The 22,290-nt window shown below is 44.9% G+C and overlaps 3 protein-coding genes across 5 annotated transcripts in view; 2 read left to right on the top strand and 1 right to left on the bottom strand.

The window, feature by feature from the left end:
- The first annotated feature begins 1,905 nt into the window (after window positions 1-1,905).
- Window positions 1,906-3,661, top strand: LOC111730593 (trigger factor-like). Of its 2 annotated transcripts, none has more exons than XR_002776753.1 (2): window positions 1,906-2,220; window positions 3,400-3,661. XR_002776753.1 is itself a non-coding variant. In XM_023521907.1 (2 exons), the coding sequence occupies exons 1-2, from the start codon at window positions 2,339-2,341 to the stop codon at window positions 3,631-3,633; spliced, it is 288 nt and encodes a 95-aa protein (XP_023377675.1). In that variant the 5' UTR covers window positions 2,333-2,338; the 3' UTR covers window positions 3,634-3,661. The 2 variants fall into 2 exon arrangements, 1 of the variants encoding a protein (XP_023377675.1); XM_023521907.1 differs by lacking the exon at window positions 1,906-2,220 and adding an exon at window positions 2,333-2,392.
- A 5,756-nt stretch (window positions 3,662-9,417) lies between these two features.
- On the bottom strand, window positions 9,418-16,198 carry ISCU (iron-sulfur cluster assembly enzyme). The gene is made up of 5 exons (XM_011377797.2): window positions 16,015-16,198; window positions 14,352-14,465; window positions 13,360-13,470; window positions 11,435-11,513; window positions 9,418-9,926 (listed from the first exon to the last, which is right to left on the bottom strand). The coding sequence occupies exons 1-5, from the start codon at window positions 16,126-16,128 to the stop codon at window positions 9,841-9,843; spliced, it is 504 nt and encodes a 167-aa protein (XP_011376099.1). The 5' UTR covers window positions 16,129-16,198; the 3' UTR covers window positions 9,418-9,840.
- A 155-nt stretch (window positions 16,199-16,353) lies between these two features.
- Window positions 16,354-22,290, top strand: part of SART3 (squamous cell carcinoma antigen recognized by T cells 3) — a 32,929-nt gene continuing 26,992 nt past the window's right edge. The window contains exon 1 of one of the 2 annotated variants that reach the window (XM_011377795.2): window positions 16,354-17,913. In XM_011377795.2, coding sequence (XP_011376097.1) covers window positions 17,602-17,913 — 312 coding nt within the window. In that variant the 5' untranslated portion in view covers window positions 16,354-17,601. The remainder of the gene's footprint in view (window positions 17,914-22,290) is intronic. The other variant, XM_011377796.2, reaches the window with a different exon arrangement.

Here is a 22,290-nt window from a genome sequence, read left to right as displayed (position 1 = left end):
CGGGTAAGACATTGGGGAGCCAGTTAGAAAGACTTTCGAATTTTTCTCACGGCCTCTCATAAGATAAGAACATTTTGTCTTTGTCTAGATCTGATCTTCGCACTGTCCGGTTTTGAGCAGACTGGAGTGAGAGAGAAATGGCCTTTTTGAAGGGTCATAAGGCAGCATCTATCAGAGTTGGAAATGTCCTTGCCCTTTGCCCCAGACATTCTTTCTGGAAACTGCCTACAGAAATAGGTATGTCGACCCTGAGATGGATGTGCAAGGATGTTCATTTAGAATAAGTGAGCGAAAAAGGAACTCTCTACATGCCCATAAGTGTGGGAGAGTTAAAAAGATGTTGGTCCTGTCAAGTGAGAGGATATTTAGAATTTGCTTCAGGACAAGGGTCCAGAACATAAATATGGTCAATATTTCCCAATTCGCTTTTCACATAAATGATTTCATGTTAAGAATCTCTATGAAGTTGGTTCAATCAGCTTCATTTAGCTGAGGAAAAAACTATGTCAGCTCAGAGAATTGTTGACGAATGTGGTGCCAAAGATGTAAGGTGACTTGTTTGGGGAGAGGGCTCGGGTCCGAGTTCTGGCCTCAGAGCTCAACTTCCTTGTGGGTTGTGGTCTACTTTAAGGGAGGGGAAAGAGCTCTGAGCTCCAGGAAGCAGCCCTGACGTGATTGTCTCACACACAGAAGTCACCTGTTTGAGGGGTGAGCCCAGACTGCAGTTTACCTTGGCTTGGCTGTCTCTCGCATGGAGCCAGTTCAGGGTTCCCACAGCCTGGGCCCCTTGGGCTCGGTGGAGCATAGTTTTCAAACAAGTGGTATAGTCCTATCACTTGACCTACAAATGAAGAAACTGAGACCCCCCAAAGGTAATGGCTGAGGCAGATCACCATCCCGGGTTACCTGACTCTGTGAGTTCCCATTCAGGAAGGATCTTTAGGTAGATAGACGATTGAAGCATCCATGAGTGACTGTTTCATAGCTTCCTGTCTATGCTCTTCACTTTCTCTCTCTCTCTCTCTCTCTCTCTCTCTCTCTCTCTCTCTCTCTGTGTGTGTGTGTGTGTGTGTGTGTGTCTTATTGCAATGGCTGGAACCTCTAATTCAACATGATTGGTGGTTGTGGTGGAGGTGGAGGTGGTAATGGACATCCTTGTCTTATTCCTGATCTCGATGAGAATGCTTCCAAAATTTTCCAGTGGCCATAATGTTTGCTGTCGCTTTTCTGGTAAATGCACTGTTTTAAGTTAAGGAAATTACTTTCTATTCTTGGATTACCAAAATTTTGTATTGCAAATAGGTTTTGAAGTTTATCAAATGCTTCCCCCTATCTCCTAAGATGAGACGGTTCTTCTTTTCTCACTGTGGGGAACTGGATAAAAACATTCCTAGGAAATCCAAACAAGCTGGCTTTGTCTCAAGTGTGGACCCTCCCACTCTTTCACGTTCCCTTGTCTCTTCTTTCTCCCTAAAATGCAGACAGTTTTCAAGGCCTGAGGAACTGGACACGAGAGGAGGGTGAGGCATCAGAATAGAAATGATCTCCTTGTGCTGGGTCAGCGCTTTCCATCGGCCTGGTTTCTGCTGCCGTTTCCTGTACTAATCTGAAGGGGGGTGGGGCAGCTCCCCCCACATGTTCCAGACATAGCCTGAGACATTCTGAGGTTGCTTTAAAATGCTGGTAGCAGACAGACAGGGGGGATCTTGAAGCCTTGCATTCCTCTCCAGGATGCCCGAGGAGGAGGGGCATGGGGAGGCTGGGCGGGTGTGTGGTGGGGGAGGAATTTTTCTTGGGGGGGGGTTGTTTCGTGGCGTGGGGAGAAGGGCCAGTTGCTAGGCAGAATCGGCAGAGATGAATCATGTTCTGGCGTGAGTTGGTTATTGGCTAAAAGGCGAAGATGTCCAAGTTTGTGGAATTTTTTTGTTTGAGCTGGAAGGGAATATGGATTCGTTGGGTACAAACCCTCACTTTGCAGATAAACTACAAATACAGAGAGGGAGAAAAGTTTGGATCTCTTGTCTCCTAGTTTTTTCAGGGCCCTCACTGTGGGTGCAGGCCCACGGCCAGAACAAGCCTTTGCGAGCACTTCCCTTGTTGTATGCAGTGACTGTTCCAGGTATCAGAGATTTAATGGTGAATCCTCAGACACACTCGCCCTAAGCAAGACAAATCCAGAGCATTATGTGCTACGAAGAAAACCAACAGTGTAATGACCTAGTGAGTAGGCATGGATTTCTATTTAAGTCAGGGTGGAGGGGGCGGCCTGTATGGGGAGATGACATTTGAAGTGAGATCTGAATAGAGGAAGCAGCTGCATGAAACCCTGGGGAAGAGGATGCTGGGCGGAGGGGCCAGCAAGTGCAAATGTCCTGAGGTAGGAATGAGCTTGGTGAGTTTGAGGGACAGCAGGGAGGCCAATGGGACTGGAGTGGGCTGAGTGAAGCAAAAAGTGAGCAAAGCCTGGGTCAGGCAGGTTTTTGGATGCCAGGGAGAGGTTCCATGCCAAGCTCTTGCTCTGCATAAAGCAGAGGCATGATCTCCCTCCTGAGTCCTTCTCCTGCCTCGTGGTGCCCGCTAAGAGCCTGTCCTGTGAATGAATGAGTATTTATTTAGTAAGCACCTATGATGCGCCCAGTTGTCCTAGGCACTTTGTCCATGTAATCTCATTTAATCCTGCAACAGCCCCTCTCAAGCTGTCCATCTAAGGAGGAGAAATGAGAGAGGCCCACGCTTGCCTGGGGCCACTCAGTGCAGGAGTCCCTGACCCAAGCTCTCTCCCTTGAGGTTAACTTGGCCAGAAAAGGATTTGCTTGCACGAGCAAACTGTCCTTTGGTTCAGCTCCCTAGAAAAAAGAGTGGGAAAGGTCGAGAGGAGACTCAGATCCCGCGGCCACCAAAGAAGCCTTGCCGGGAAGCAGGGCTGCACTATCCTGGGGCCTTTGGGGTCGGAATGGATGAGTACCCGCTTGAAGGGAGATGGTCCTCAGGGGGGCCCTGCTGTTGTGAGAAAGCAAGCAAGATTCTGGGGCTGAAGGGCAAGTGGGACAGTATGAGAAGCTCCCACAAAGCTCTTCTGCCCCAGATAGTAAGCCCAACAGATGCCTGGAATTCCACCATTAATGATTTATTCATTGGTGGTAAGCATTGCTCTTGGCCCCCCTTCTTGTAAAATGCAAATCTCCTTTGGAGAAAAAGAGTAAGAAGGAGAAGTCTCGAACCCAACAGTGCGATAAATTTTAGAGATTGTAAATGATAGGGGCCCCAACACCAGACAGCTCTGAGAGGTGATCAGATTTAGATCTCCCCAGAGGGTCAACAGAGACTGTAGCTGGAGCTATGCCTGCTGCCTGTCTCCTCCCTTTGCCCAATTCTGTGTTCTTAACTGCTTTTCCACAGGTGTCGATCCTAAGAACACTCCCGAATAATAACCTTTGGAATCACCTGAGGAATTTGACCTGTAACAATGATGATGGTGATATTTCTGATGATGACCGTGATGGGGTTAATGACGATTATGGCGATGATATTGATGATGATGATGATGTTGATGATAGTGACAATGATGGTGATAACGTCTATGCTGACAACGTTGGTGATGGTGGATGTGTCAGTCTGCCAGGGCTGCCATAATAAAATACCACAGACGTTGTGGCTTAAACAAGAGAAATTAATTTCCCCATAGTTCCAGAGGCTGTAAAGTCCAAGATCAAGGTTCTGATAGGGTTCAGTTTCTGGTGAGGGCTCTCTTCCTGGCTTTTAGATATATCCTCATATGACCTTTCCTCTGAGTGTGTTTGGAGAGACCTTTCCTTTTAAAGCCCCACCATTATGACTTTATTTAACTTTAATTACCTCCTAAAGACCCTATCTTTAAATACAGTCACATTGAGGGTTAAGGTGTCAACATATGAATTTTAGGGGGACACAATTTAGTCCATAGCAGAGATGATGGTGATAATAATGATGATGATGACCATGATGGTGACAACTGCTGCTGATGTTGGTGATGGTGATAGCTATGGCAGCAATGATTGTTGGTGGTGGCGACGATGGTGGCGCTGATGATGGTGGTGATGATGATGATGACAATAATAGCCATGACGGTATTGAGAATGATGATGGTGATGATGACGGTGTTGATGGTGGTGGTGATGGGGATGGTGGCGATGATGATGATGGTGCTCGTGGTGGTGTTGATGATGGTGATGATAGCTAACATATGCTGAGCACATGCCACATTCCTGGTGCTGTGCTTTTTTTTTTTTTTTTTTTACTTTACATTTGATAATTCATTTAATCCTCACATCAATTCTGCAGCTTAGGAGCTGGTATTCTGTTGATTTTTCAGCAAGGGAAATGAGGCTCAGAGAAGTTACATATCTGCTTAAGGTCACATTTAGAGATCATGGCAGAGCTGGGATCAGAAACCAAGGCCCCAAGTCCCCATCCAAGATTGTTCCCTAACGTCCTGAGGTCCTGCTTAAAAGGGGTCAGTGACACAGCGCTGCATGTGATGTCTGGGCAGAAGGGAATCCAGCCCAACCCTTTGACCCACTGTCCTGAGACCCCAGGAGCAGGAAGGGAGGCCCCTGGAACCTCTTTTGTACCAGAAGCTCTGGGGCAGCAAGAGTTGTCCTCACCCGGGGTGCCTTAGGAGTTATTCTGAGAGCTGGGCTTCTCTGAAGCTAAGCCAAGGGTGGGAGTGTTTAATATGACATTTCCAAAGATAGCTGGGTAGGGAGACGCTGGTGGTATTTGAGGCTGGGCCTGGGGAATAGCTGTGTCTTGTGGTTGGCCATGCACTGTGGAATGAGCTTGCCTGTCAAGTCATGTGTGACAAAAGTCATGTCAGTGTGTCTCCTCCATGGGTAGAGCAAGAACACAGCTTTGCATAATTTTGGAGGCTTTGCTGCAAGGGCTGTTCCCATGGCAAAGATACCAAAAGTTGAAAGCCCGGAGGTTACAATATTTAAAAAATAGTAATAATAGTACTACTACTAGTAGTAGTGACAATAGTACTAATGGTAACAATAGTTACTACTAGTAATGGTAATGATAGTACTAATGCTAATAGTAATAATGATAGGAGCAGTATAGAGAATAGCGTAGTAGCCTTGGGCAAGAATTCTGCCTCCACTACTTCCTGTCTGTGTGATCTTGGACAGGTTACCTTTTCATTTCTTCATCTGTAAAATGGGATAATCATAGTATTTTAGGATTTCTGAGGAGGTAATTAATATAAAACACCCAGAGACTGTGCCTAGTAGAGTCAAGGCTGAAGTGTATGCATCATCATGACAACTGCCATAAAAACAATGAACTCTTTTTATATGCACTGTGCTTTTTATGCATTATCGCATTTAATCATCATGTCAACCTGACCAGGTAGGCACTATTATTCTGTTTTGCAGATGAATAAATTGAGGCTTGGGGTGGTTGAAGGGTCTTGTTCAGGGTTGCTCAGTGGTAGCCAGCATTTGAACCCACTCTGTCTGACTCCGACTCTCCAAGCTCACCCTGCTTGGTCCTGCTGCTGCTTCCCTATGTAGAGGCAGTCTTCTCTGGAAAGGTGGCATTTTGGAAGTTTGGCTGATGTCATCTTGGAGGGTGGAGAAAGCAAGCAGACAGGCCAGAAAGAGCCATTGATGAGGGATGCACTCCATATCCATCTTCTGGTTGGGGCTGGAACTCACCTGTGGGGTCCCTCCAACTCTATCAAGACTCAGTGGGACCTAGAAAGAAGTATTCTGTCCTCTCATGAAAGTGGACACAGAGTCTGCATTTTTGCCTCAAGTTCAAGAGGCCTAAATCATAAAGAGGCGCACTCTCATTTGCTTGGCTTTTTAAGGAGATGCCATGGTAGAGACAGCTAGTTTTGACGAGATAATGCTTAATGCAATGTTCTAAAACTGGATTTTGATGTGGTCCCAAGTGGCCAAAATCCAGGAACAACATCTAGGAAAGGTTAGAGGTATTGTCAGAGCTGTAGTGTGGTGCTTTGAAGGGGGTGGGAGGTGGGCAGAATATCTCAGCCAGAGCATCTTGCTTTTCTGAGCTTCTGTTGTTTATTCATCCATCTATCCATCCATCCATCCATCCGTCCATCCATCCATCCATCCATCCATCCATCCACCCACCCACCCACCCACCAACCATCTATCCACCCATAGACCCATGTATGTCTCTACATACTCCCCATCTATGTATCCATTTACCCATAAACCCACCTATCTAATCACATGCCTATCCAACCATCTATCTACATACCCATCCACTCACACACCCTCCCATTCGCCTACCCATCCATCGACCTACCCAACCATCTATTTATCCACCTGCCTACAAACCCACCCATTCACCCACCCATCAATCCATCTATCCATCTGTCCATCCATCTATCCATCCACTCACCCATCTACCCATTTAATAAGCATTCATGGAGCCCCTAGTAAGTCAAGAACTGTACCTGATGTTGGGTTTGCTAGTTAAGACATTGCCATGAAAAGAACCTACACAGTCATCAACAGAAGACTAAATTTCAGACCATCATATATAGAATAAGAGTGAGACAGGTCTATAGGAACTGATAGAAGAAATATACTCAAGAGGAAAAGAAAAAGATGCAGAAGTCTGGGAAGTGTGCTAGCTACCATTTGTGTAAAAAAGAAAATAATGGGTAGACTATTTAAACATATGTATATATACTTGGATATGCCTAGAAAATTTCTGGAAGGACATCTAAGAAACAAGTATCAGAGACTGCCTCTGAGGAGGGAGACTGGAGAATTAGTAGGAGTGGCAAGGAAACATATATATCACGCCATTCCATTTCAAGCTGTTCGAATTTTTTTAAATAGTGTGTTACCTATTTAAAATTGAAAAAATAATCTATACTAAAAGAAGACTCAGTCTCTGGGTGATAATATAGAAAGATAAGAAAACAGCAAATTACAATGCCATCTATGATACATATGTGATTAGAGAAGTATTGGAGACTATGGGAGCATAGAGGGGCACGTAGCTTAGCCCGGGGAAATCAGGGGAGGCTTCCCAGAGGAGGTGGTACCTGAGATGAGGCTCCCAGGCTGAGTGGAAGTTAAGGGAAGATGCCTGGCAAGGGCCTTCCTGGCAGTAGGAACAGATGAGCAGAGGCCTGCAGTAAAGGTTCAGTGCAGCTGGAACAAAGTGACCAATGTGGTAAGAGGTTTAGAATTTGTCTGAAAGACAATGGCAAGTCATGGATGAGTTTTAAGCAGAGGAGTGACAAGGTCAGAGTTTTGCTTAGAAATATCCTTCTGGTAGCCATGTGGGAGATGGATCGCGACAGTGAGACTGGAGGCAGGAAGACTGATGGAGAGGCCAGGTGAGGGATGATGAAGGCCTAGACTAAGGCAAACCCAAGGTGGGCAGAGAAGAAGGGATTCAAGAGCTCTTTAGATATGTGAAACGACACCTCAGAAGACAGTGAGCATCTACTGAAACAATTTTAGCCAACTGCTTTGCAAAGTGCACAGTACTTCATAGTGGTTCCCACTCATGGGTGCACATTGGAGACTCCTGGAGAGCTTTTAAAAAACACCAGTGCCTAGGCCTCACCCCCAGGGCATAGGATTTAACTGGATGTAGGGATGAAATTGGGCTCCCTGGTGACTATGATGCACAGCCAGGGCGAGTGCTTGGTGATGGATTGGCCAAATGAGTGAATTAGGGCTCATCCCGGGTTGGTTCATTTTATTCATGTGATGCTCAGGGCACAGATGAGTGGCTGATGTGAACTTAGAATCCTTGGTATGTTCTGCTGGAAGGAAACAAGGTGGGAGAAGATTCTTGAGCTTTAGAGTCATACAGCCCAAGAGAGGTGGCTTGAGTCAGTTGACCCATGGAGCCAGTTTTCTTGTTTGAAACAAACTTCAGTGGGTTGTTATGAGACTTAACAGGTTTACAGATATAAGAACCTGGCACAGGGCACAGGTGCTTGATGGACTATCGTAATTTACGTCAACATCTCCATGGCAGATTTTACTTGGAGATGCTAAGACCCACTTGGAGACAGAATAAGCCCTAGACTTGAGCTCATTGAAGGGTATCTGATGCCCTCATGTGGTTAAAACTAGATTTGTCTGGGAAAAGGAGTGTTTAATGTAAATTTAAAAAAAAAACAACAAAAAAACCACTCATTTCTTTTAGCTACACAACCATATATTTTGAGATTTGGGCTATCCTGGTAATATTGTTTTGGCTGTTTATGAGAAGCTTCTGATGTGTAGAATTCAGCTTCAACTCCCAGAGGATGTTATCCAGGACAAAAATGTCTCATTTTAAAAAAATTACAAAGAAAAGTGGTAGGGAATTGCAGTGTTACCACATATAATAAAGAAGGGAAAGAGACCAATGTGGCCTAGAGAGACTGTGAATTAAATAGTAGAACATGCCACAAAGAAAAATCTGACATGGTTCCACCTGGTGGCTCTAATTTGAGATTATAAAGGTCCCGCTCTGTCGTAGCCACAGGCTGTGGAGGGGATGGCCTTTGAAGTTCTGTGCCCCTCCCAAGAACCCAGAGGATTTTTAAATATATTTTAACAGAGGAGGTATATTTAAGAGAAGAAGGAGCCAGCCTATGTCTGAATAACAACAACCAAAAAACCACCATCAGAAAAGACAAACTTACTCTGCGAGAGTTGAAAGAGAATCGAGACTTAGCTGGTATTTTTATATTATGTTTTCACTAGAAAATTGAGCCTCCTTAGTAGGATTTTAGTTGGTGTATGGCTGTGGGTATACCCTCCCCTTCAACCCTGGGGGAGGGGGATAAGGGCACAGAGGGACAGTGATTAGAACATGTTATTCATATGAGCTAGGGATGGATGTTTCCAACTTTAGCTCACTGTACACATAAAGACAGTTCAGAATGAACCATGTAAATGTCACACCTGTGCAGGACAAAGAATGGAACAAAGAAGTTTCTTCCCTATGGCTTATCTGCCACCACACAAACTGGAATCACCTGCCCAGACCTAAAGCTGAATTCTGTATTTTAAACTTGTTCAATATCCCAGGTGTTCTTTACCTATTTGGTCCACCACTTTAGGGTATTGTCTAAGCCAGAGTTTGCCAGATTTTAGATTTCATAAGTCAGTGAAATTACAAAAGGAATTTTCTGTTCTTTGAGTGGTCCATCTGTTATTTTGCAAAGAGCAACCAAAAGTGATGGCTACCTCTTTTCACCTTCTCCCGTTTCATAAAACATGATACACATGTGGCGTTGTAAAAGTCTCCATGCATAGTCTTTACTCCCATTTGCTCAGAAAGGTGCATGTGTCATCATGGTCCAGCATCTGGGAACACCAAGGGGCTTTGGCAGCTCTCTGGGGTGAGTGAGGAAGTCAAGAGACAAGGCTTAAGAGAGAAAAATATTGTCTTACATTCTTTTATTTACTGTATATATGCAGATGCCTTATGTACAATACTTAGTTCTATCAAAGAATCATAAGACATTCTATTGGCCATCTTCCTCAAAATGAATCCAGGTAAAATAGATCTTCGTGCACTTCACGCACTATCAAAACTTGAGACTTCATTACAGATTTTTTTTGAGACCATATACACAATTTAAAGTATACAGAAACTGTGTTAAGGCGATAAAAGTGGGCTGAAGAAACCACAGGATTCAGAACAATTAAGCTGTGTATTTTGCTTGCATTAGAGCCACAACGTGAACAGCAAATGTGCGTAATGCATAGCTCACTGCAGCGCAAGGGGCTTCTGAAATCTAAGGTGATGGCATGGTGGGTGGGCAAGCAGCCGATGTGTCCTGCTGGAAGCTTTGCCTAGGGCTCACTTCTTCTCTGCCTCTCCTTTCTTGGGTTCTTGTTTCAGTTTGTAATCAGCCAGGGCAGCCTTGATCGCATCTTCAGCCAGCACTGGAAGTAAGGGAAGGAAAGAGAGCCTAAGTTTCTAGACATTGAGAAATGGAGTCTTTAAGAGCCGGAGGGCAGTGGTGCTGGGCACGGCATCACAGTCACCTAGCCAGGGTGCCGGGGTGAGCAGCAAGCCCGGAAGCCAGCCAGCTGTTTCCAGAGCTGGATTCCTCCTATGATGGCTTTGGAGACAGAGTGAGGTTAATACCTGGGATTCTAGCTCCTTATACTCTTGGGATCCACTTTCTCTCCTGTAAAAATGGACAATCGTGCTTTTCTTGCTGGGATTATGTGAGGACTTACATAATGTGTCTGACACACAGTGGGGACAACATTGGTTAGTTCTTATCTGCTCACACGAAAGTCTGGAGTAAATGTAGCGGATGCTGGATAAGCTAGTTGGTGTAATGTTGGCCATGTTATTAATTGATGGGATGGCGTCTGCCACATGATCCTCTAATGATTTCAAGTTTAAAAATTTATTTTGGAGTCGATATTAGAAATGAGGCTATGGGGGAAAATAAAAATTGAGAGCTGGAATGACAGCAGAAAGCAAGCAAACATCAGAGAGCTTTAGCTCAAGGTATCAGTACCCAAGAAAGCCCAATGAAAAGGCTGGGGTTTTTCTGAAGCCATGTGAAATGTTTACAAGCTATGGCCTTTATTCATGGGTACTTGAAATTCTAGCTCAACTAGAAAGAACGCGGGTTTTAGCAGACTTCTTGAAGGATGCATCAGCGTGTCCCTGTCCCCAGTACTCAGTCCTTCTCGGGTGAGTCTTACCCTAGCAAGCGGCCTGGCTCTCTGCTGGTTTTTAACTAATTTGGTCAGAAAAACTCCATCAATATGTCAAGGCTGTTGTTTCTCATTCCCTCCTTTCCCAAGGTTAAGAAAAAATGAAAATAGCTTTAGATTTAAGACAGAGACTGAACTGGAAGGCCAAGGATCAGTCTTTAAGCTTCTAGGCTTTTTCTTATGACAGAGTAGAGGGGAATACTGCACAATTGGGCTCAGTCATCCCATATACACAGATGCAGACCCTAACAGCAACAGCATGTGGACAGAAGTGATGAAATATGCCACGAACAGGATTATGGTGAAAGCTGATTTCTTCTCCTCTGCTGGTCCTAACTTTACTACAATGGGGTGGGAACAGCACTGATTCTGGAATCAAAGATTGGGGCTTAGATCCTGGCTCTCCTACTTAGGAGCCATGTGACTGGGGTGCTTTAACCTGAACCTCCGTTTCCTTGTTTTAAAGGAGAGGTAATGACACCTCCTGTGGCCCAGAGACTTCTGAGGTTTAGAAATGATGCTTGAAGTGCTCAGCATGATGCCTGATGCACGCTGCCTCCTGTACGACTCTCCTGGAGACAGCTATGAGACCCTGGGGCTCGAGCCCTCTGAAAGTTATAAAGATGGACCCCATGAACACAAGGGCAAGTTGATTCCATTACAAAATCCCTTCCCATTAACCAGGCTTTTTGGCATCCTGGAGAGCAGAGACTTACTGGAGCAGTGCAGTTTCACAGGAGGAAGGCAGAGTTCCTTGGCAATATCTGTGTTTTTGATGGTCAAGGCTTCCTCCACCTGAGATGCATACGGGAAAGAGAAGCAGTGTTAGTGAAGCTCTACCTTGAGGGACAGATAATAAAAAAGGGAAAGTCAAAGAGGCCCTCAGGATAGGGGGGTGGGAAATGATTTCTGTTAATAACCCCAAACAAAGAGCTGAGGACCTTCTCAGGACCTCCCACTGTGTATCAAGGCTGTAGTTGAGATTCTCAGGTGTGAAGTATACACAACTGCAGTGCTTGGCAGGTGTAAGCAAGGCCGGCAAAGACCAGCAAAGATGCTTCCACAGGCCGGGAGGACCTGCGAGAAATCTCTCAGGGATCTGCTGGAAGTCGGCAACATGAGTCTCTTTTAAAAAGGCGGTGATTTCCAATGCTGATTTTGTAAATGTCAGCTGCTCCAATGCTTATACGAAATGTTTAGAATAAGACTCCTCGACGAGAAGTGCCGGATGGCATTAGGGAGGTTGGGGACATGTTAGATAGGCCCATGGCACTCTGGCAGTGGCCCAGACAGGTCTTGAGATGAGAGCTATTTAGGCTCATCCTCTGCTGAAAGGAGAATATTTCCTCTACACAGACTGAAAATGATGCTTGGGGTTTGGCTGAGAGCCTGAGGGTAAAACATGAGGCAGCCAGTTCCTTACCCACATGGAACAGAATCCCACTGCCTTAAGGAAAGCCAGGTTGCCTCACCTATCCCCCAATTTCCCAATTCCTCTAACTCCACTGAATTATGATTTAAGTTTTGTTCCTGGACACTCAGATGGGAGGATCTCAAGGTCAAAGAAAGGCTTTCTTCCTCCATTTTCTGATCACAATTCATAATCTTCTAAGGGTTGAGAATTGGAAAGGAAGCACAGGTACCTTGTCTCATCTTCCCTTTTCCTGTGGACAGTTCTTGACAAATCAGTTAGAACCACTTCTTGTCAGAACAGGTCAGGGCTGTGCTTCCTTGGGCCAGAGGAGTTTGCTAAGCCAGAAGACCCCAAGCCACAGGAAGCAGGTGACATGTGGCCTGGCATACCGCTTTGCTAGAGCCGCCCAGCTCCCCAAGCATACTTCTCCATGACTCAGCTCCCTGAACTTGGTCCCTTGGGGCCACAAAGATAAACACCCTGCAGTGTGACTTTTCTGAGAGGTTATAATGATGACTAGATTTTAGAAAGTCCAGCTCTTCATTGGTTTTGGGATCTTCTACTTTTGTAGCTACTGGGAAAAAGAGGCTTTGGCAGAGAAAAGGATGGAAAAGATGTTCCAGCCTTTCTTATCACCTCTCAGAGGGTCTGCAACTAGCCACCTGGATTATTTTGATAATATTTGTTCACTTTGTCCTTATCCTCACTATTTTTGATTCTTCAATCCCTCTTTTAGCACAGGCCAGTTTGTTATTTCATGAATCCTTGTAAGCTACCTGCAGTCCTTCCTGAAATACAATGGGAGGAAATAAACAAGAAAAGCCACTACACAATACCGTCTGACATGGCTGAGACACCTAAGAAATTATAACAACGTGAGCAACCTTGGAGAAAGCCAAAGATTTCTTTTCAGCGCTATTTTGTTAGATGGAGAGGAGAGGACTTTTTTTTTTTTCCTATTTAATGAAAAACAGAACACTACCCAAACCCCCAAACAAAAATGATCAACAACAACCACTCCCAATTAAAAAAAAAAACACAACAAAATTACCCACAATTCCAATGTGGAAAAGAATTTAATTAAAATCTGGGTAAGAGATGTTAAAAAGAAATTCTTAGAATAACATTTAGGAAAAAATCAGTCCCCCGCCCCTGCCTTTCCCTTATTTGAGAGTCAGATTTGTGGAGAATGTGATTTAATTCTTTCAGATTTGTGAGCAACCTTACCGTCTTCCCTTTCACCCATTCGGTGGCTAGGGAGCTGGAGGCAATTGCAGAACCACAGCCAAATGTTTTAAACCTGGCATCCACGATCTTCCCCTTTTCATCCACTTGAATCTAGAAAAGAGGAGTTAGATCACCCTGTAGAACCTGGCACTCATGGAAGTTCACTGGGGCTCTCCCCAGGAGCTTTGGTCTTGTTTTCCACATTAAGTTTCGGCATTAATTACTGAGTTTGCTCTGTTTCAAAGAGTTCAGTGACAAAAAGTTAAACGTAGGAACAACTATACAGAATTATATAGGCCTACCTGGTAAAGATCAGCTGAAAAACATGCCCCCTCCCCAGTTTTTTGTTTTGTTTTGTTTTTTTTGCAACCCTAACCTATTTTTTGGCTATAAAGTTCTCATGGCTGCTGGGTCAATATGCCTCTTAAAATACTGGGAGAGACTGCACTAACAGTCTCTAGTTAATGCTTTTTTCTTGGGTACCAAATTATATTAGTTTAGTGGTTCCATCCTGCCTTGTTTCTATTTTCTAAGATACACATAAGGACTCTGGCAAGCTGCCCACCCACCATGATGAAGCAGATTGTGGATAAAGCTACAGTTTACCCAGAATGCCAGTCACTACCTTCCTGCTGTCTCCAATTTGGGGGAGGTTTGTTTTATTGCATTTCTTATTTCATTGGGGATTGCTAGCTGAACGGTTGTCAGTAAAATTCACAAAAACTTTTACTTAGCTGAAGTTGGAAATCAAGCTGATTCAGTGAGTAGAAAAGTGAGATCAGTTTACTATATCAGAAAGGGTCCGACTAGTACACTAGTAGGAGAATTAGGATTCATTTCTAATCATTTGTAACACTGACTCATCCTATCTCATAGGAATCAAAATGGAGATTGAATGAAATGGTGTATGTGCAAATGATTTGTAAACTATGAAGCATTGTATAAGCATTGGGATACCAATTATTACTATCAAAGGTGAAAACCATCTGTACCTGTAATTTCATTACATCACCACATGCTGGAGCCCCCACTAATCCAGTTCCAACATTTTTAGATGTCTTGTCAAGAGATCCCACGTTTCTAGGATTTTCATAATGATCAACAACCTGAAATGAGAGAGTTAAGAGAAATCATTATCACTCTTTTTTTGGCACTGACTTGATGGTAAGCTCCTTGATGTCAGCAACCTGAACTTCACCTGGGTGGGAAGGCTTACACTCATGTCAAGGAGAACCATTTGTGATCCAAAGTCTTTTTGTATCTCCTTTCCATTATCTTCAGAGATTTGAGATACTGGATCTCAAATTGGCAAAATCATGTCTTAGTTCCATAGGGTTTTTAACCACATGTAATTACTTGACCTTTACCCACCTAAGCCGCCAGGTTTGGGCTCATACATTTTTATTTCCAAATAAAATCCATTCTCAAAGAATAATGATTACTATTAAAATATTAAAAATAATTATGGTCCATAAGTTGAAGGTTTTCTCTGAAGCCTCAAGGAGACTATTACTGAGGAATAATGCCATGGAATGTGTCTGGTTCTGTACATGATAAATATCAGTTTCATCCGTTTCAGCGTCCTGAAATCGCCCTGGTGCAGCAGCGCACCCTGGTGGCTCAGAGGCTGCCAGCTCGAATTCATTCAGCATGTACTGTCAACAAAACACACCCCTGGGGGGAGGAGGAGCAAAGTCCTTGGCAACGTGTTGAAGCTAGAAGAGAAAAAATACCTATTCAAACTGGCACAGAGAAGGCTTTGAGGTTTGTTTACCAGTTAGCCTTAAGTATACCGATCTGCCAGTCCTGCTCCCCCCACCGATCCGATGATAGATGTTGACTCCAAGCCCAAGGACCTACAAGATAATATCCAATCTGGACTTTTTGCCCCATGTTGATTTACCGCAATTTTTAGTTGTTTCCCAAGTGCGAGAGTCTCACATCTAAGGGATTCTACCTCCCCGAAAGGCAAGGGCTGCAAACTACATACCAATCCCTACATCCGCCCTCAGTCCCAAAACAAAACGAAAATAAAAACATTATGACTGCCGGTTACGTGTCTGACTCCACTCGGAGGCTATGAGCTCCTACAAGAATAACAACAGCGGCACCATAGATGGCCTCCATGTGCGAGACATCACGTCGAGGACTCCTAAGCATTATCTCATGTAGGGAGCTGCTGATATACCTATTTTACAAATGGGGAAACGGTTCCGCGAAGGGTAGTGACTTGCCCAAGGTCACTTGGCCAGGGCAGTGGCTTGGCTGAAGCCGGAGTTCACCCCGGTGTGTGTGTGTGTGTGTGTGTTCGTTCTAGGAGTCAAGCTGGCAGGTCATAACAGGACCCTCCTTCCTGGGCTGTTGGGATGTTTAAAGGCTGGGATACCAGGCATCACAGCCAGTAGCTGGGCCCCCGGGCAGTCATTTTTATTTCATGCGCGGTTTGTGTCACTGCGCATAGGGAAAGTTAGTTGAGACAAAGTCATGAGAGGGGGCAGCCCCTCCATCCAGGGTTGGGCGCTGTCCCTACCCCTGGCCATAGTGGGGGCTCTGCAGGCCGCGCAGAATCCCGTGGCCACTCTTTCCGAGGCTAGGTCCTCGCATTCCCGCCCCCTGATCAGTGCGGACCTCGCGCGCCCCCTCACCGGACCTTACTTTCTTGTGATAGAGCCGGGCCGGAGCTGACAGCTCCCGAGCGGGCGGGCGCGGGCTCCGGAGCAACAAAGCTGAAGCCGCCCGCCTTAGATGGCCAGCTCCCGCCGCCGCCATCTTGCGGGTTTGCGCCTGCGCAGGCCAAACGCGAAACCGAGGCGCGGGGCGCGCCCGCGAGTCGGCTTCTAGCTAGGAGCGCGCGCCCTTACATCACCAGGACATTGCGCCTGCGCCCTTCCGCTCTGTGCACGTGTTGGTGCCTTGGCCCCGCCTTGATCACGCCCCCTTTGGGCGGGCGGGGCGACGGGCGCGGGACGCTGAGCGGGTAGGTCTGAGGTTGCTGGAGGGCACGTTCTCGGTGCTGGGTGTTGAATCTAAGAGGACCGCAGGCTGGAGTGCAGAACCCAAGTTTGCATTCACGAAGTCCACTGCCAGATTGCGGCGCTGAGGATCTACCGGTTCACATCTCTTAACCCTAATTTGCAGCTAAGGACGTTGAGGTTCGGAGCGGTTTAGTAATTTGTGCAGGGTTCCTCAGAGTTGTTAGATTCCTTTGGGATTCGAATTCGTACATTCCTGAGTTAGAATTCCGCTTCTGCTCCTTCCTGGTTGTGTGACCCTAGGCAAATGACACTAGCTTTGTAAGCCTCGATCTTCTCATTTGTACTACGTAATTCAAAGACAGTTCTTTCATTTATGAACAAATATGTGTTGAGTACCTACCATTTATCAAGGCGTTTATACATTAGGCTTTGGGATCCAACTAAAGAAAAACACATACCTCCTGCCTCATTAAGCTTTCTAATGAAGGAGAAAGGCAATAAATACTCTGTTTCCTACCTCAAAAATGGGAATCTTAATTAAGGAAACGAACACCGTGTTCTGATTTTTAAAAAAATGCGTTTTTGCCAGTATTTTTACATAGAAACTGTTACAATTTATATGGCACTACAAGGCCATTAAGTTTCTATTTAAATGCTTAGTAATGTAATTTATTAATATTGGTTTGCAGAATATAATCTTATATAAAGAGAAAACTCATACGTGTATTTAACGCCTGCTAAGCACCAGACATTACATAAAGGGGAGGAATCTCTTTGGGAAATGGGTTTTACTCATGAATTGTGCAATCAATCTCCGAGAACTTGGAGTTTTCACTGCGTTTGAGGTTCAGTTGCTGGGGAGACTTGAACCACGCGCTAGGTTAAACTAGGAGGTAAGGAAAGCGTTTATTCCCATAATCATTTTGACCTTCTCAAGATGGCGGCAAACCCTTAACAACAGTCATCACGTTCACGCTACGACTTCCTCTAATGGCTTCTCTTTCCTGTCCAAAGACCCAACTTCTGTCCGAGGTTGAGCCGGAACACATGCCGTGTTAGTGGGTTTTTTTCCTCATAAGAACTTGTACAAGTATACAAAATAACATGAGTTGCGTATCTTTAGAGCTTTTCCCGTCTTCCGAGGTTCACGTTTTCCTTTTAGTTGGTAAGAGTGTGAGGTTTTGATTAGGCGCGCGCCGCGGGCAGCTTGTACTTCAGCGGGTCTTCGGCGGCCGAGTGAAAACCCGGGAGTCAGTGGAATCGCAAGATGGCGACGGCGGCCGCAACATCGGTTTCAGAACCAGAGACTGAGCCCAAGGCGGCGCCCAAGGCTGAGGGCGAGGAGGATGAGGTTAAGACAGCTAGGACGAGGAAGAAGGCGTCATCGCGGACTGTGGCCACTGCAACGTACAAGACCACGGGGCCAGGATGGGACCAGCAGGAGGAAGGCGTGAGTGAGAGTGATGGAGATGAGTACGCCATGGCTTCCTCAGCGGAGAGCTCCCCCGGCGAGTACGAGTGGGAATACGACGAAGAGGAGGAGAAGAACCAGCTGGAGATCGAGCGGCTGGAGGAGCAGGTGAGTTCGGGGGTAGGGAGTGGACTCCTCTCAGGTTCCCAGGCTCCGGCCCGCCTCTCGGGTCCAGAGCTGCAATAAAGCCGCCAGGGCCGCAAAACCGCTGTTAATCACCGTAGCTCCTGTCATTTGGGCGCTTACTGCTTGCCTGGTGCTTTGCAAGCGTTATCCCATTGAACCCTCGCAGCGACCCAGGGAGGAAGTAGTGCATTCCCTTTTTTACTGGAGGAAACTGAGGCTCCTCGTGGAGTGAATTCCCTTGTTCAGGATTATACTTTTTGTAAGTGGCATTGAATTTCGAGCCGACTCCATAACTCCCACTCCTGCCCACACCGTTAAACTATGTCCAGCAGTAAAAATTAGATTCTCTTTGTAAGAGTTATTTCACTGTAGAAATGATGATGTTGGTGAAGTATGGTGTGGTAGGAAATTATTGACCGTAAGGATGATAGTAGAAATAGGTAGAGATTTCAATGTATGGAGGCTAAGGCCCCACTTGTAGATGTTCCACACCTGTGTGTGCTTGGGCGGATTTCTTAATTTCTCTGAGCCTCGGCTTCTTCTAACCCTAAATTAGGAGCAACAATTCCTGCGTCATGTAATTGTTGTATAACAGCAGTTATAGCCAGGTGTAATTCCTGTGTAATCCAGGGTACCAGCGGGAAATAGAGGCACGTTCATTTTAGGATAATTTGAGAAAAGGTTAATAAAGAGACTACCGTGTTTATAAAGATGTAGGCAGGGAAATCAGGGGTGAAGGTTTAGGACCCCAGGGTCCTTAACAGCAGGAGCTGTGTCTACCATTTGGTAGAGGTGAGGGGAGTGGCCTGTTTTCCTGAATAGTTGTGTAGAGAGGGCATCTAGAGAAGCTGAGATCATTGGACAGGGGTTGCAGCCAGTTTCCCATCAGGGATTGGGGTAGGGGAAGAAATACCCTGACTTGCCTCTATTTCTCCAAACATCTGCTGCTGCCTTCTGCTGGGCAGCTCTGCTGGAAGCAAGAGAGCCAGTGATCTCACCTATGTGGTCCACACAACAGGGCACAGGACAGGGAGGAGAGGGTGGAGTGGGTTGAGGGGCAAACAGATTGAGCACATTCTCATTTTACCTAAGAGGAAACAGGCTCAGAACAAATGAGACGATGTGTTTAAAGTCACTTATAAGAGAGGGGATTTGAACTTTTCAAGGTCGTGGACCAAGTGCCACACTGGATATGAAATCGCTTAGTGATGTGAAGTTGTTAACCCATGTTACTCAACCTTGCTGGGTGTAAAATTCCTTATAATGTCCTCTCTAGCAGTGGTATTTTTGTTGTGAAATAGCGATATTCTCCATTGGTGTAGCTTGTCCCACTCATCATCACATCTAAATGTCAAAGGAACCAGGTGGGGTAGGCAGGTGGTTACCATTTCTGCTTTTTATAAATAAGTATGCCGAAGTTCAGTCTTTTATTCATTCAGGAAATGCATTGTGTGCCATGTGTTCTTGTCCTGATAGAGGTCTCTTCTTGAGTCTTCTAGCCTTGAGCCTTTAGTGAACCGTTAGCTCACTTGGATCTTAACCATTCTGTGAGGTAGGGGAAATAGGATTACCTGTTTTAGTGGAAGGGGAAACTCGGAAGCAGAGAGATCAAGTCCTTGGTGTAGGGTACCCAGTTTACTAGAGAGGAAGATGGGTCTGAGCAGAGGTTTCCTGGGTACTGATGTTTTGCAGTTGCCTCCCTGCCTCAAGGCACTAAGGGTGAGATGGAGCTTAGAAAGTGGCCACACAGGATGGGATCTGGCAAGTGAGGAGAATTGAAGAGCTTTTGGCTTTATCCTCTTTGTCCTGGGGTCTATAAATTGACCTGATTTTTCCACACTTCTCTCCCAACTCATCCTAATACCATAGCTTCTAGTTCCTGCTGTAACTGCTCTTGTGGTGGAGCATAATGACAACTAACTTCCAGGTAGGCCTGTGAAAGACTCAGGTGCCATATTTGCAAATTCCAGTTGTCATCCCTAAGTGTGTTTTACGAAAGCTTACAAGTTACCTGTGGTATCTGGCTGTGTAACAAAAGCAAAGATTTCCTATTATTTGTGTTTGTGTCCTGAAACCTAAAGTGGCATCTCATGGTGCCTTACAAGTTATTTCAGCCCACTTAGCCTGTGGTGTCCCAGTTGGTAAAACAAGAGTTGTAATAGTGCCTCCCTCAGGAGGCTGTTGTGACATGTGTGTAAAGCTCCCGGCAGAGTTTGAAACATAGTAGGTGCTATGCCAAGGCCTGCTCCGTTCTCCGTTCCCTGCCTTTCCTATGACTGTAGCAGTGTGTCATTTCACCAGCCTCTCTGTTATTTTCCACCCCCGTTCCAGGTTGTGCTGTTAGAGGGTTAGGAAATCAGTTAGCAGTCATTTTGTTCACTGACTAAGCCGCCTCTTTGTGTAAAGCGTCCTTTGTTGTTAATGATCTGAGATCAGAATAGGCCAACGTATGTTCAGTTGTCAGTGCTGATTTCCAGCATTTCCAGTGCTGAAACATTGGAAATGTTTCTTTTAAATCAGACATTCAGAGCACCTCCCCATATATACTATCTTCATAATTTGGGCCTAAAAATCAGAAATTTAGACCAAGAATCTTCTTAGAGGCAGTTACTTTACTTCAGTGACTTTTATACCTTTTTCTTCTGACCTACACATGGTATTCATGTGAGGGGTAGGTACTTGCATAGACATTTCTCACACTAAATAGGAAGGACTCTGACCCCGTCTTTGTGCTCAGAAAACACATTCAGACCCAGGTGAGTTATGAGTGGTGGGATGACAGAGTGAACCTAGAATGTTTTTTAATGAGGAAAGTGCATCTTTCACAAACTTAACTTGTATAACTATTATTACTTGACAATTTTGAAACTGTGTTTTGACAACCTTGAGAACCAGAGGTTTACTCCAGCTCATTCCTGGTACAAGTGAGGGAACTGAGGCCCAGTGGAGAGTAGAACACTTGTATCTTGACCAAGTCCAGTCCTTTTTCAAACCATCATGTAATCATGGGATAAGTTCAGCTTGTCAAATTTTATAAATCACAAGCAGGAGAACGTAGCTAAGGGTCTTAAGAGTTTTTAAAAGATTACTTGTTATTGAATTTTCTTTATCTTTTTTGTATGTGAATTGATATATACAAACACAGTTCACATCTGTGAATTATAAAACATGGTAATCAAATGAACACTTACCCACCACTTGTCTAAGAGTTAGAACTTCATTAGTACTGTTGCATGTACCTGTGCTGTGACTTCTCCCCTGTTCCATTGTCCTACCTTGAGCCTCCTCCCTTGTCCCTCCTAAAACCCAGGTAACTTCTTGAATCTTCTGTGCTTCCTTCTGTTTAAGAACATGTATCGTTTTATCACTGAAGTATGCATCCCTAAGCAATGTATTGTCCACTTCTGTTTGTTTTTGAGCTTTTTGAAAGTCTTATTATCAGGCTATCCATAATTTTCTGGGCCTGCTTTCCACCCAGCAGCGGGTTTCTAAGATTCATCCATGTTATGCATACCATTGTGTGAGTATCCCACAGTTTATCAGTTTTTCTGGCATTTGGATTGCTATAGCTTCTCCCACACCCTGCCATTATAAATACATTACAAGGCACATTGTCACTGTTGAACTGTGCTACTATTGAACATGTATAAGAGTTTCTCTAAATGTGTTTTTCACACTGGAGTTGTGGTCATGGGTCATGAATTCATTTTAGTGGATACAGCAAGTGCTACCCCTGTCATCTATTTTCTACCTGCTCGAGGCTGTTTCTGGGCACTCTCTTTATTCTATTGGCCAGTTTGTCTATCCTGTGTCACTTTGACCATCTAACTCATTATTGCCGAGACTTGCTACCTGGTAAGACAAATCCTCCTATGTGTATTTTAATGCAGGAGCTAATATCTAGATTATTTAGAGTACAGTATCAGATGGTAGAATGTTAATTGGATGAGGTATAGGTAATCTGCCGTCACTGGAGAGGGACATATTTATTGCTGAAATGTGGCAGATGTTGGAAGAGTAGATACTAGTTTAGTCTCCGTGTAGACTTAAGGTAACCCTGTACTCCAACTTGGATGAAAGCTTTTTTAAGAAATTAAACTCTTCATTCTGAGATAACTGTATATTTTCCTGCAGTTGTAAGAGATAATACAGATCCTGTGTACCCATTACTCAGTTTCCCCTAATGGTATCCTTTCGTAAAACTCTAGTACGTCACAACCCGGATATTGACTTTGGCACAGTCAGCACACTGATTACTTCCCTCACAGGCGTCTTGCCCTCCTGTTGCCTTTTTATAGCCACAGTTCTCAACCTCTGGCAACCACTATCTGTTCTCCATTTCTAGAATTTTTTTCATTT

The sequence above is a fragment of the Pteropus vampyrus genome, unplaced genomic scaffold (genome assembly GCF_000151845.1).
Source record: "Pteropus vampyrus isolate Shadow unplaced genomic scaffold, Pvam_2.0 Scaffold322, whole genome shotgun sequence".
NCBI classification, from domain to species: domain Eukaryota; kingdom Metazoa; phylum Chordata; class Mammalia; order Chiroptera; family Pteropodidae; genus Pteropus; species Pteropus vampyrus.
This window is presented reverse-complemented; position numbering and strand designations above follow the sequence as displayed.

Excerpts from the sequence above, each read along its gene's own strand:
- LOC111730593 (XM_023521907.1), top strand. The coding sequence starts at position 2,339 with ATGCTGGGCGGAGGGGCCAGCAAGTGCAAATGTCCTGAGGTAGGAATG. Across the intron at positions 2,393-3,399 it reads CTGAGGTAGGAATGAGCTTG|GTGTCGATCCTAAGAACACT; the intron begins GTGAGTTTGAGG and ends GCTTTTCCACAG.
- ISCU (XM_011377797.2), bottom strand. The coding sequence starts at position 16,128 with ATGGCGGCGGCGGGAGCTGGCCATCTAAGGCGGGCGGCTTCAGCTTTG. Across the intron at positions 14,466-16,014 it reads CCCGGCTCTATCACAAGAAA|GTTGTTGATCATTATGAAAA; the intron begins GTAAGGTCCGGT and ends CTCTCATTTCAG. Across the intron at positions 11,514-13,359 it reads AATGGGTGAAAGGGAAGACG|GTGGAGGAAGCCTTGACCAT; the intron begins GTAAGGTTGCTC and ends TATGCATCTCAG.